At 38.6% G+C, this 13,004-nt stretch overlaps 1 protein-coding gene across 1 annotated transcript in view; it reads left to right on the forward strand.

Moving 5' to 3' along the window:
• The window catches only part of RERG (RAS like estrogen regulated growth inhibitor), a 137,692-nt gene extending 130,297 nt beyond the window's left edge, over positions 1-7,395 (forward strand). The window contains exons 4-5 of the mRNA XM_032220636.1: positions 141-214; positions 4,828-7,395. Coding sequence (XP_032076527.1) covers positions 141-214; positions 4,828-5,235 — 482 coding nt within the window. The 3' untranslated portion in view covers positions 5,236-7,395. The remainder of the gene's footprint in view (positions 1-140; positions 215-4,827) is intronic.
• The last annotated feature ends 5,609 nt before the right edge of the window (positions 7,396-13,004 follow it).

Genomic DNA, 13,004 nt, shown 5'->3' on the forward strand with positions numbered 1-13,004 from the left:
ACAGACCAAATGGGTTGAAGTAATAACACATTTCTTAGGACAGAAAGTAGTGGAAAGGTGTAATGAGCAGGAAATAAAGAAATGCACCATACTATCTGATTGTTTCCTTTTAATGTAGTATTTCTCATTCCTTTTATAAGAGTCCACTTATCGTCATCAAGCCACCATTGATGATGAAGTTGTTTCCATGGAAATACTGGATACAGCTGGGCAGGTAAGAACACTGCTGATCCCTGTAGCAAAATGCCAATGCCAGAAAACTATAATTAACACTGGGGGAAAGTTGTCAAGTATTCACGTGTGGAATGTTATAAGAGAAATACTATTAAAGGGACAAAGGAGAATAATAAAAAAATAGTAGGCCAACTGTGGGAGAGTGTGAAAGGGAAGCTTCATATTCCTGGTAGTTTTAGTGTTTCAAAAATCTCAGTTGATTTTTGTTGATTTACGTGCTTATTAATTGAGGCAAAACAAGAGAATGTCAAGATACATGAGGTGGATACCTCAAGGTTCAGTCTTGGCTGGGCCAGTACTCTTCAAAATGTTCATAAATTATCTGGGTGAGGAGATAGAGGGGGAACTCATCAAATTTGCAAATTGGGAAGGAATATTCAATATTTTAGAAGGTACACTGAAGATCCAGAAGAATCTTGACAGACTTGAGCATTGAGCCCTCTCTAATAAGATGCAGTTCATTGATGAGGAAAGTGAGGTCATGTACTTAGGAAGGAAAAACCAAATACACTGGTATGGAATAGGTGGTGCCTGACTCAACAGTAATAACTGTGAGAGGGATGTAGGTCTTCACTTAAGTATGAGTCAGATTGCCAAAAGAGCCAATCCAGTCCTAGACTGCATCAACAGAAGGATAATATCAAAGCAACAAGATGTGTACCACTTTATACCATGCTAGTGAGAACACTGAATCCAGTTTTGGTCACCATGATACAAAAAAGATGTTGAGACCCTGGTTAGTGTCAGAGGAGAGCAACAAAGTTGATAAAGTGTCTGAAAACTAAATTTCCAGATACGTTAAATGATAACTAAACTTGAGGGCCTATCACAAAGAAAAGAGGTCAGGGCAAGAAGTAATGGATGAAAGCTTGTGAAAGAGTCCAACCTAGAAATAAGGATAGCTTATCTCCTGGGATTGTGGGTGTCCATCACTGGAAGTTCTCAAGAATAGACTGGACAACCATTTGACTGTGATGATATAGAATTCCTGCCTTCAGCATGGGGTTGGACTACAAGACCTCCAAGGTCCTTCCAGTCCTATAATACTGTGAAAGTTCCAAAGGAAGTGACACCTTAGAGACCAAATGATGATGGAGGAGAATTATAGTTCCCTTCCAAGTATTTCTGAAAGACAGAGTAGGGTTAAACCTGAACTGAAATGTGGAACTAGCCCCAGGAGCTGTTATTAGATCTATTGGAGAGGATATATAGGTATTAAATATTCCCCTATGTAGCTTTTTTTCCTAGTGGAAAATGATCTTATATGTGGGGTGGGGGGGGGGGAAGAGGTAAAAGAGTTCAATTAGAGCCCACAAAACTGCTTTAAATAAATTTTTAGAAAGAAACATCTCTGAGACGTCTGATTATGAATCTTTCTATATAAGTCTGTTGTAGAAAAATGTGGGCTGGGAAAGTTTTAAGAAACATTATTACGGGATGTTTCACTCCATAGAATGTAAAGATTCTATTCTGTCTTGGTGCAGTTGAGAGTAAGCTCCATCAAGTCCAGGGGAACTGATTTATATATGATTGACTTGGAAGGTCCTATATAAATAAATACAATGAGGAGGGGATTTTAAAAAGCAGGAATACAAACAAAGATTAAATTGCATCCCTGGTTTATACAGAGTACATCTTAGCATAGAGTTAAATAAAGTCTTCCAATCAAAACAATATTTTTCAACTTGCATACAATGTTAATGGTATTCTTGATATATTATTGTGCCTCGTTCTGGAGATCACATTTTTTTAAAAAAAATATAAATATAAAAAAATATAAATTGTCAACAAAAGTGACAGAGAAAGCTGTCCTTCCTTCCTTCCTCCCTCTCTCCCTCCCTTCCCTTTTCTCTCTTTCGTTCAGCCCTCTCCAACAATTTTGCTCATAAGCAATTGGGAGGACATAGAAGTCTGACCTGTATGAAAACGTACAGGAAATAAAGTCATTTCTAAGGGGATTTTATCTATTATAGAAATGTAATTTTCCACTGACATTAATCAGATAGATAAAAAAATCCTGCCTCTGTCATTGGAACTTAATGGCACAGCCATACAGTTCACTAGGAAAATTATGGAAAAGAAAGAATTGGCAAACATTTGTAGAATTTCTCAACTGGAACAAAGAGATACTGATATTTTATCATTTACCATTAACAGAAGAGCATGAAAGACAAAGTCAGCAGCTCCTGTAGTGTTTTTTCCCCTCCATGTGTTTAGGATGATGAAGAGTAATACTGTATTTGAAAAATGGTTTAATTTTCACATCATTTCACATTTCACAAATACAATTAAATGTAGGAAAGTTCTGAGTAGATAGTAATTTTGCAAGACAGGCCAGATGCCAGAGATCTGTCTTAGCAACAGCTGAATGCCAGAGTGAAAATGGGACTTCTAATCTGTATACAAAAGCAACATTCAATGAAGGTTACACTGAATTTACTGAAATGTCACAGGCTTATGCCAATAATGGGATTGAAATATTTATCAAGGTATTTATTTTTAAATGGTAGGGCATTTCCTGCACATTCTTTTTCCAGGTGTTTTTTTTTTAATGTTGCATTCAGTTTTGTGAATCTTAACCTTCTTATATCATTGCAGCTGAAGTAATTAAACTGGGATGTGTTTTTAAAAATCTGTTTATATGCAAAACTAAAAGATATGGAACCTGTAGACCTCCAGATAACCTACAATTGCCAGTATTGCTTTCTCCTTGGACCTACTGACTAATCAAAATGTACAATATGTTTTGCAATCAGAATATTCTGATTTATAATATAAAAAGTACAGAGAAGAGCAACAAAGATGACTAGGGGACTGGAGGCTAAAACATGTGAAGAACAGTTACAGGAACTGGGCATGGCTAGTCTAGTGAAGAGAAGGAACAGGGGAGACATGATGGCAGTGTTCCAATATTTGAGGGGCTGCCACAGAGAGGAGGGACAGTCAAGCTATTTTTCAAGGCACCTGAAGGTCAAAGAAGGAATAATAGATGGAAACTGACCAAAGAGATTCAACCTAGAAATAAGGACAAATTTTCTGACAGTGAGAGCAATCAATCAGTGGAACAAAAATTGCCTTTGGAAGTTGTGGGAGTTTCATCACAGGGAAGCTTTCAAGAAGAGACTGGACTGCCATCTGTCAGAAATGGTGTAGAGTCTACTGCTTGGGTGGGGGGTTGGACTAGATGACCTACAAGGTCCCTTCCAACTCTGTTATTTGTTTAATTTCAGAATGTCACATTCTAACCTCAGAATAACTGTTCTGAATTTAATGGAGATGGTCCACCCTTTAAATCGCCTATTCCAAAGTCGGAATATTACAAAGGGGAACATTTTGCACAGTTCTGTTAATTAGAGCAGCTGGAAGTTGCAGTGTCAGAGAATTGCACCGCAGGTGTCCAAATGAAGCTATAGACTCTGACACCTGCTTATAGTATATAAATGAATATATTTTGCATCAATATATACAATGAACTAGATAGTCAGGCAAACAGGAGCATCATGAGGTAAATCACCAAGCACGCAGGGCACACAGGAGAAAAAAGGCGGGAAAATGCGAAACGCCCCCTCCACACTCATAGCAACCAATCACAGCACAGATTGCCTCATGCAGGAGCCCGCACTCAGCCACAATTGTGGGTTCTGGCTCACTGCACAACTGCACTTCTCCGGTTACTAAATTTAATTATCTTAACATGAAATTCAACAGCATTTGAAAAACACAGGTTCACCGTACCTGTGAAGCAAGTATTTAGCAAGCGCCAAACTCAAAAATAAATCTAGGTTTTTCAGATCTTCCAATCTCTCTTTTTTTTTTTTTAAAGTGGTAATTTTTATTTTATTTCTTTAAAAAAAAACACAAATATTTCATCATTTGTCAATCATTAAGACATTGAAGTACAATTTTTTTGTGTGTGCCCCTCCCTCCCTCCACCCCCCACCCCCCCTCCTCCTTCCCCCTCCCCCGATCTTCCAATCTCAAAGACAATTCTTCACCCAGATGTGTACGACTATTTTCATCCTCGATGCAAATATTTCTCACTTGGATAGATGAGATTCATATTCCATTCCTTAGAACAACCATCAATTAGTGTAACTTAGTCTGACCACAATAGCCAGGCCATGCAAAGCTCAAAGGGGAAGAACTGTTATCTTTTTAAAATGCAAGAATGTTAGAATAATACAGTGGTCTAAAATTGAGAATAAAGATATTTCAGTTCTGGTGATGTTCTCTTGGATGTGGAGTAAATACAAGGTTGTTAATGTTTCTCTCTTTGTGCACCTATGTGTCCATATGCATTTAATGCCATACTGTAGAGAATTTCCCCAAAATATAACATCACATAGAAACTCTGCTATGCAGAGATCCCTATAATCCAGTGGTTCCCAAACATGGCAACTTTAAGACTTGTGGACTTCAACTCCCAGAATTCTCCAGCCAGCAGAGCTGGCTGGAGAATTCTGAGAGTTGAAGTCCACAAGTCTTAAAGTTGCCAAGTTTGGGAACCACTGCTATAATCTATACGACTCTTGTCTCCTGTTGATCTGCAAAATAACTTTCTTCTTTCTGTATCTCTTTTTTTTTTTGAAATAGGAGGATGTTATTCAGAAGGAAGGGCACGTACGATGGGGTGAAGGATTTGTGCTGGTGTATGACATCACAGATAGAGGCAGCTTTGAAGAAGTCCTTCCCCTAAAGAACTTGTTGGATGAAGTCAAAAAACCCAAGAACGTTACTTTGATTCTAGTGGGGAACAAAGCAGACTTGGATCACTCCAGGCAGGTCAGCACTGAGGAAGGGGAAAAGCTGGCCACCGAACTAGCTTGCGCCTTTTACGAATGCTCTGCATGTACAGGAGAAGGCAACATTATGGAAGCTTTTTATGAGCTTTGCCGGGAAGTGCGACGCCGGAAAATGGTTCAAGGCAAGACTCGGAGGCGAAGTTCCACTACTCATGTGAAGCAAGCAATTAACAAGATGCTTACCAAAATCAGCAGCTAAAATATCTTCTTTTTCCCATTCAAAAGAAGTGCATTTTGCAAGAAGAAAGGACGGAAGGCTTAACTGTGTTTGTCAATAGGATGGTCAAAGCTTTGCATTTATTATTACTATTATTATACAATCACCTCATTATTCTTGAAGTTAAGGGATGCAAAAAAAAGAAGTTTCAGGAATGGTAATACATGCTCTACTACTCCAGTTTTGTTGATCACCAAATCATATCTTCAAAAAAAATGTTGAAGATGTGTCAGAATGGGTTCAGGAATTTACCCATCACTGCTGGTTTTGCATGCTCACATGTGGCTAATACATGGTGGCTTATCATTGTCTAAGGGGAGACTATCAAAGCTTTATAGGGTGCAGTAGTTGACTAACTGGTAAGTGCACCACAACATTCACTTCATAATCCCTGGACATGAGACATCCAAAGAAAATGAACATTGCCACACAACTTCATCTAGTTCAAGCATCCAAGCAAGAGAAAAAACATGTTAATGATGGCTGTGTGAATTGGTGAATTTCAGTTTCACTTAATTTTGCCTTTTTTAAACCTTACATTCATTTCCTTCTACACCTGCATTAATTTGCAATTTTAAAGAAAAATGCATAAATTTCAGTCACATTTTTGGAGAAACTTTCCTCAATAGATATAATTTTAGATGGCACTTATAACAATTTCTGTGCAAGCGATTTTTTCCCAATGTTATTTTTTTTTAAAAGTCATCTGATATTATAAATACTTGATATGTATTTTTAAGTTGAAACCTATAGTATATTTGTAAGAATGGATTTGGGGAAGCGTGAATTTTACAACTGCCATCACTATTTAGAGCACTGGTAAAAAAAAATGAACATAAGTCCCAATGAAGGCAATATTCTTTTGATAGGCCTATCTTCTAATTCTGAACACGTTTTTTTTAAAAAAAACCTAAAATGTAAAATATATGTATGAAAATGAAATAATGCTTTACCTAGCAACTTTTCTCCAATAGGAAAATGCAACCAACTGGGGTTTTTTAAACAGTTGTGTACACTTTATGATTCTTCATACTAAGCAAAGATCCTGGCTGAGTTCACAAGGCACGCATACCCTTGGTTAACTTAACTGTGATTTCACTAATTTCTAGAACTTGAAAGGGGCCATTGATTTCATTGGGCCAATTTTACCCTACCCAAATGAAAGTATGATGGTTTATGTTCTGCTTGAACACATTGGAAAAAGATCTCATTGTCGCTGTGGACTATAAACTTAATTTGATTTATTAATCCAGTTTTCTGGGGTTGCTTGATGTTGAACCACAAACTATACTGCCCCAGAATTGCTAGCCTAACATCTACTCAAGTAGATCACAGTGCAGTATGCTATGCACATTCAACACATTCTAAGTGAATTCTAGGCAAGGTACAAAATCTGTTTCATAGAATTGTTTTTGCATTGCCTCTTCAAATCTTTCTTTGCCCATAAAAATCCATTGGTTGCTCTTTAGCTGTTCTTTTCCCCCTGCCTCATTCCAATGAATCTTGCCAGGTTGTTGTAAGCTTGCAAGAGGTAACTGATTGGAAAGAAATTTTGAAGGATTGTGGAAGAAAAGTGACTGCTTTTAATAGTCTGTTTCTTATGTTCAGATCTCCTTGTATGCTGCAGCAAAAGGGAAATATTTCTATCTCTCCTTTTGCCTGATTTGCTAATTCTTGTGTTTTTAAATGATGTGACATGAGGGTACTGTAATGTAATAGAAAAATATGACAGTCGCCGATGCTTTTTGGAGGGGGGTGGAGGTACAGACAGTACCAGATGAGTGACATTTGAACCAATACAATCCATTACCTTTCATGATTAGGCATCACAAGAATGGTGGCAGGCAGCCAAATGGGAAATGACTTGGAACCCCTGTTATCTTTCATTTGTGCTGTAATGATTATTCTCCATGTTATTTTTCTTTTATTGGTTTGGGGGATGAGGGCTATTGAGCAAGCATTCGTTTCTTGAACGTCTTTGCATTGATGGGAAGGGAAACCTAGGCTTTCCTCACAGAAAGATGTGAAGGCTTTGAGGCTGACTTGGCTTTTAATGGCTTAAGCTTTGAACATTGCATCTTTAAGGGAAAACATTTGTAAACTAGAGGGGCTTGAATAGAACCAAAGTTCTTGGGCATTTGACATAGCTGACTTTATTTTTCTTTTAAAATGTTAATCTATAATAAAAGTGTGATTTTAAAAAAAGCTCCGGACTTTGGAGTGATGCTTCCATCTTTTAAGAGAGCCATGGGAAATCAATTGGAGATGAGACTACATTTAATCTTACAGAACAGAAGGTTTTTGTTTTTTTTGCATACCACCATTTAAAGTTGTTAAGGGAGAAGATTGCCTCTTGAGTCATAAATCCATATTATTCTTATTCTGTGCAGCTATCTCACATAGGTATGGCACAGCCAGAGGTGTCCACAAATGTGTCAATGCAAGGCCCAAAATAATGTCCCCCTTCCATACTTCTAAACAACATTACAACACAAATAAAAAAGAGCACAGCTTCCATCCAATTGAATTTTGTTTTTGTCACTTGACCCACCCACTGCCATGTTCTGCAGGGATCCTCTTTATGCTACAGGATTAGGAGATCTATCGGCGCTCATAGCTCTATTGGGATTCTGCAGTTATGTTGCCCTCTCAGCAAACTTTGAGCTTAACTATTTACAAAATGAGTTTTGGCCAAAAACAAAATACCATTTATTAAAAAAAAAAAGAAAAAACAAATGCATCGGATTGCTTCTCAGGTCTCCTACTGACTACCTAGCATTTCATCATATCAGCATAGCACCATTTATATAGTTCGCTTTTGGAAGGAGCTAAGGACAGCCCACCAGCTTTCATTATTTGCTGAAGTTGCCAATATGGACCCAGAGGCCTTCTCATAAATGAATGCAGTTGAAGGTTGGTAATTAGCTTTGCCCACGCAGCTGTCCTCCTGAATGGTTCACCAGCTCCAGTGGAAAGATAGAAATTGAAATAAGTTGGTTCCTTCCTAAAGAAGAATAAGCATTTGCATCGACATCCCAGAGTTCTTAAATCCTAGAGATTTAAAATCCAAAATATAATTCACACTGCCAACTTCAATTTATTTATTCAGTTGATTAATTCCTTAAGATTGCAGGTCAAAAGACGTGCTGTTCCTCTGCTGTAAGGAAGAATAACTTTCAAATGCGTAACTCATCGTGTAGGAGGTAGCATTAGGACAAGTCAGTTGCCGTTGCAGCTCTGATTATTATTTAGGCGACAACCATTCCATGGTGCACTCAGCATTAATCTTCAAAATCTAAATAACCAAGAAATTGAATGTGCTAATGGAATCCAAACTTGGATGCCACAAACTGTGTATTGTGTTACAGATCTTAACTGTTTATAACCAACCTTAATAATAATATTTGTGTTTCCTGGGGGCTGATAGTCATGTGGTTTATATTTCTCATAATTGGTTTTCTGGGCACATTGTGAGCAACACTGTCATTACAACTAAGCCAGTGTTTATGGCCAATCATTTGGGAGGTAAGCAACTGAATAATTTTGATCCTTGGTGTGCATAACAGTTGGGCTGCTACCGCGATTTATACACACTTCCCATCGAAGATTATTTCAATCAGCTTAACATAAAATGGCTAACACAATACTTCTAAACAGCTATTCATTTTACTTTGGAAAGTATTTGATTAGCAGTAGGCTTCATTTGAAGACTTCATCCAAAGTTCACTGTGGAGGCCTAATAAAGTTCCACACGACACCCTGGACATGCTCAGGGGCCCTATGATAGCATGCCTCTTTGTCCATGAGAGCAAATAATCTGACTGTAGAAATTACATAAAGCCAGAATGCTGCCCTTTGAGAGACTTTATTGTGTGGGAAGACCTAAGGGTTGAAAAGAAAGGGATTCATTTGGGTGTGTTCCTGATGTCTTCATGCTTTCAACCTTTGAGGTTGTAATGCATGCAAAAGGCTACAAACATTTGTCCATCATGGGGAAAGCTGACTAGGCATCACTTTTTTCCAGAGAAATCTCTCTGCCAGTAGTTTACTCAGGAGGAGTAAACTTTTCCTGGTTCTTTAAGAATTCTAGATGTTATAGTGCACATACATAATACATGTGAAAGACCAAGAAGTTGAAAAGAAAAGATACAAGTCAGGAGAACTACTCTCTGAAAAAGCTGATCAAAGTTAGATTCTCCCACTAGTCGAGTTCTTTGTCTCGCTCATATGCATTCACATTACACATTCACACAGTCCAAATCTCAGTCCGTAACATAAAATAGAAACCAAATCAGAACTAGATTTCCTAAGGTGGTGTTACTGTCCAAATCAATCAACCCAATCGTTCACTAAAGCTTTGTCTTTACCTGGCCTTTAGCCCTCTTGAAGAAAAAAACACAAAGGACAAGTGATTATAGCATAAGTAAAGGACTAGGTCAGGGGTGAGTTCCGGCAGTCACTACTGCCGGTTTGCTTGTGGCCGTGCCCTGCACACACACTTTGCGCGCATGTGCAGTGCAATAAAAATGGCTATGCGCATGCGCAGAAGCAAAAAACAAGATGGCGGCACCTACACCGCTGCCGGGAGAACCAGTTCAGGGGTGTGGCAGGCCTGAGTCGCTGCCAGTTCCAGTGACCCAGGCCACCAAACCACTACTGGTTCGGCCGAACCAGTCTGAACCAGTAGGAACCCATCTCTGGACTAGGCATAGTTAACCATAATCTGCCCAAGCTTATCACTCAAAGGACCCATACATAAACATTTGGAAAAAATATGTACTTCTTACAGCAATAATTTCTGAATAGGCTGGGCAGTTCTTAAAGTGCTGCATTCAATCATCCATGGAAATGAATCAATGAAGATCAGAGATCAAGGCACAACAAAGTCAACGGTCAGATAAAAGAAGTTTGAATCCAAGGCAGAAATGTAATTTGAAAAAAAATGTCAAATACAATAAAGTTTTGAACACGGCTAAGGAATATCTCATCAGCAAAAGGAAAAAAAAAAGATCACACCGGATTACAAGAGACCTCGACACTACGCTTCAGAGCTTCAAGCAGTGTTTCTGATGGGGAATTATTCTAGGCTGTCCAAAAGAGAGAAAGTTCATATTTATCGTCTTCTCCTAAAGCAAATGTGAACTGAGGTTTAAGCCGTTTATTCCTTTACTGTCTCAAGGAAACGGGCTTTGCAGTGCACAATGCATTCAGTAATAAGAGTCACAGATGTTTTTTGCTGATATCAGATAATACTGCTTCATCCCATGCCCATTCCACCCTCCCAGTTTAGTAGCCTGACAAAGACAGAGAAGGCAAGTCAGCAGGACTGTTAGAGAACAAATTGGAGAAAGCTGACATTCTACCAATATTAACATATATATGAGATTCCTTAACAGCAAGGCACAGACCTTCCTCTCCTTTCTATTTATTCTTGCATTTGAAATAATTGCTGGGGATTGCACCTCACTGTACTCCTGTGCATTTTCATTTAAGGAGCAATTGCTTTCCTGTGGTTATCGCAGAGTCAGGCACATTCTGAGCATTACAGGTGAAATGCAAACAGCATGACAATATTGGTAACAAGGAATGGAGGTGAGGAGGAGGAATTAAAAATGGGAGAGTTTCTAATTCCATTACACTTTCAAAATTTTAACTTATATTCCTAGGTCATGATGCTAGAAAGACAAAATACCTCTGTGTTATGTGAAGAAAAAGCAAATAAACTAATCTGGCCTTCTTCCGTAATCTTTTCTTCTTGCAGAAAGCAATCACAAAGGTAGGGTCCCCCTGCTTTGTAAATGTAGTCAAATGAGCCAAAATAATTGCAATAAAATATTTCAAACTACATCAAGACATTGCAGTCATTATCTCTGATCTTCCCAGGATCAAATATCCTCATTTGATTCTTGATAAAATAAAACTTTTCCTTGAAATTATAACCGGGGAGTTTAAATGGTTCTTTAGAAACTGTTTCAAAGCTTTCCGGGCAGCGAAGTTTAGCTTCTTGTTGGGGTTCCCTGTTCCCTGTTTTCTTTTACAGTAGATAAATGACAGGCCAAATTGGTTGATTGATAATATATTTTCATATTTGTAATATTTTTTAAAAGCCATATAGTAATTTAGGAAATAGAGATACAGAAATTCATAAATTGTAGGGCTGTTTTACAAGGGGTACATATCATATTTTTCTCCAGAATGTCCCAACATATCACTTAGTCTGGACCACTATAAAGACCATGGCTTGGCTACTATCCAGAAATACATTTTGTGGCCTATATAGAAGTAGTCCTTGACCTATGATCACAATTGGGTGCAGAATTTCTGTTGCTAAACAAGATGGGACTATTCAAGTCACTCTGAATTCTACTAATTTTTTTGCCACAGTTGTTAAGCAAATCACTGCAGGGGTGAATCTTGTAGTCACTAAGTGAATCTAGCTTCCCTTATTGACTGCTTCTGGGAAGTGAAATGCAAAGGTTGCAAATAGTGATCACATGACGCTGGCACAGTGCAGCCACAAGCAGGAGCCCTGTGACATAGTGATTAGAATGCAATATTGCAGGCTAACTCTGTCCGCTGCCTGGAGTTCGATCCAGATAGGCTCAAGGTTGACTCAGCCTTCCATTCTTCCAACATTGTAGCCAGATTGTTGGGGGCGATATGCTGACACTTGTAAGCTGTCCAGAGAGTGCCAAGCATAGAGGAAAGAGTCCCAGGAGTTGGGGGGGGTTAAAAGAGGGATCAGCCTAGAATCTCTATGTAGCCACAAACAAATTAAGCCCACCACCACCCTTTAATAAGTTGACTCTTCTCTAAATCCTGACAGGTGTTAACTCTTAGTTGAGAATATTACAGTGCATAGGCATGAATAGCAATATATCAGTTTAATTGGACCTTCACATCCTGGGATCTGAAATCTTTCCCATGAACTGGTTCCTCTTAGTTAGATGATGCACTGGAAAAAAAACAAATTGTCTAGTTGAAACTCTGGTCCCACAAATTTATTTGTGTTGTTCATCCCTGTTTTGATGTTGAGATGCATGAAGTTGCCAAGCTTCCCTTCCTATTCATTCTCAATGTTTACAGTAGTGAAGAGTTGGCTTCAAATCATCCTGGCTTGGGTGCAGAAGCCACTGCAACAAAGCCTCACGTTCCATTCTTGGGGATGCTCCTTTCTGGGAGATATGTATGTGGGGGAGCAATTATTTTTGCATTCTCCACTCCTACCAATTATGTTAAGATCCCTCTGTCAGGGTGTCCATCACTGTGAAAATCCAAGACCAAGAAACAAGGACATATTATCCTGATATCTTATTGGTCAAGAGATTTTGCCATCCCTTGAAAAGATTATAAATGTGCCAGTTTGTGGAGTGCCTCACTATGATCTCATTTGTCTGAATTATATTCCACATTTGGTTGCAAATCATGCTGAATAATTATGCTGCACATTTGTGGGGGGGGGGGAGAAACATAATTAAGCATTACTCATGCTGGAGAAGATCCAGCACTACTACAGAACGGCTTCTCCTAGAACATACTGTCTCTCCCTTTTGCAGACACCGCCTTATTTCTGTTTGAACTATTTAACCATCTACCCCCATATTATGTGCTGGCAATAGCTGCTTGGGGAGCCAGTCAAAGATTTTGTCTATTCTTGCCATGTGATCTTTCTAAGGTGAGATGGGGCAATGCTACACAGGAACTGTACTAGACAGGGGTTGAACCAGATTGGTATTTTTCAAACTTGGCAA

The sequence above is a fragment of the Thamnophis elegans genome, chromosome 7, assembly GCF_009769535.1.
Source record: "Thamnophis elegans isolate rThaEle1 chromosome 7, rThaEle1.pri, whole genome shotgun sequence".
Lineage (NCBI taxonomy): Eukaryota > Metazoa > Chordata > Lepidosauria > Squamata > Colubridae > Thamnophis > Thamnophis elegans.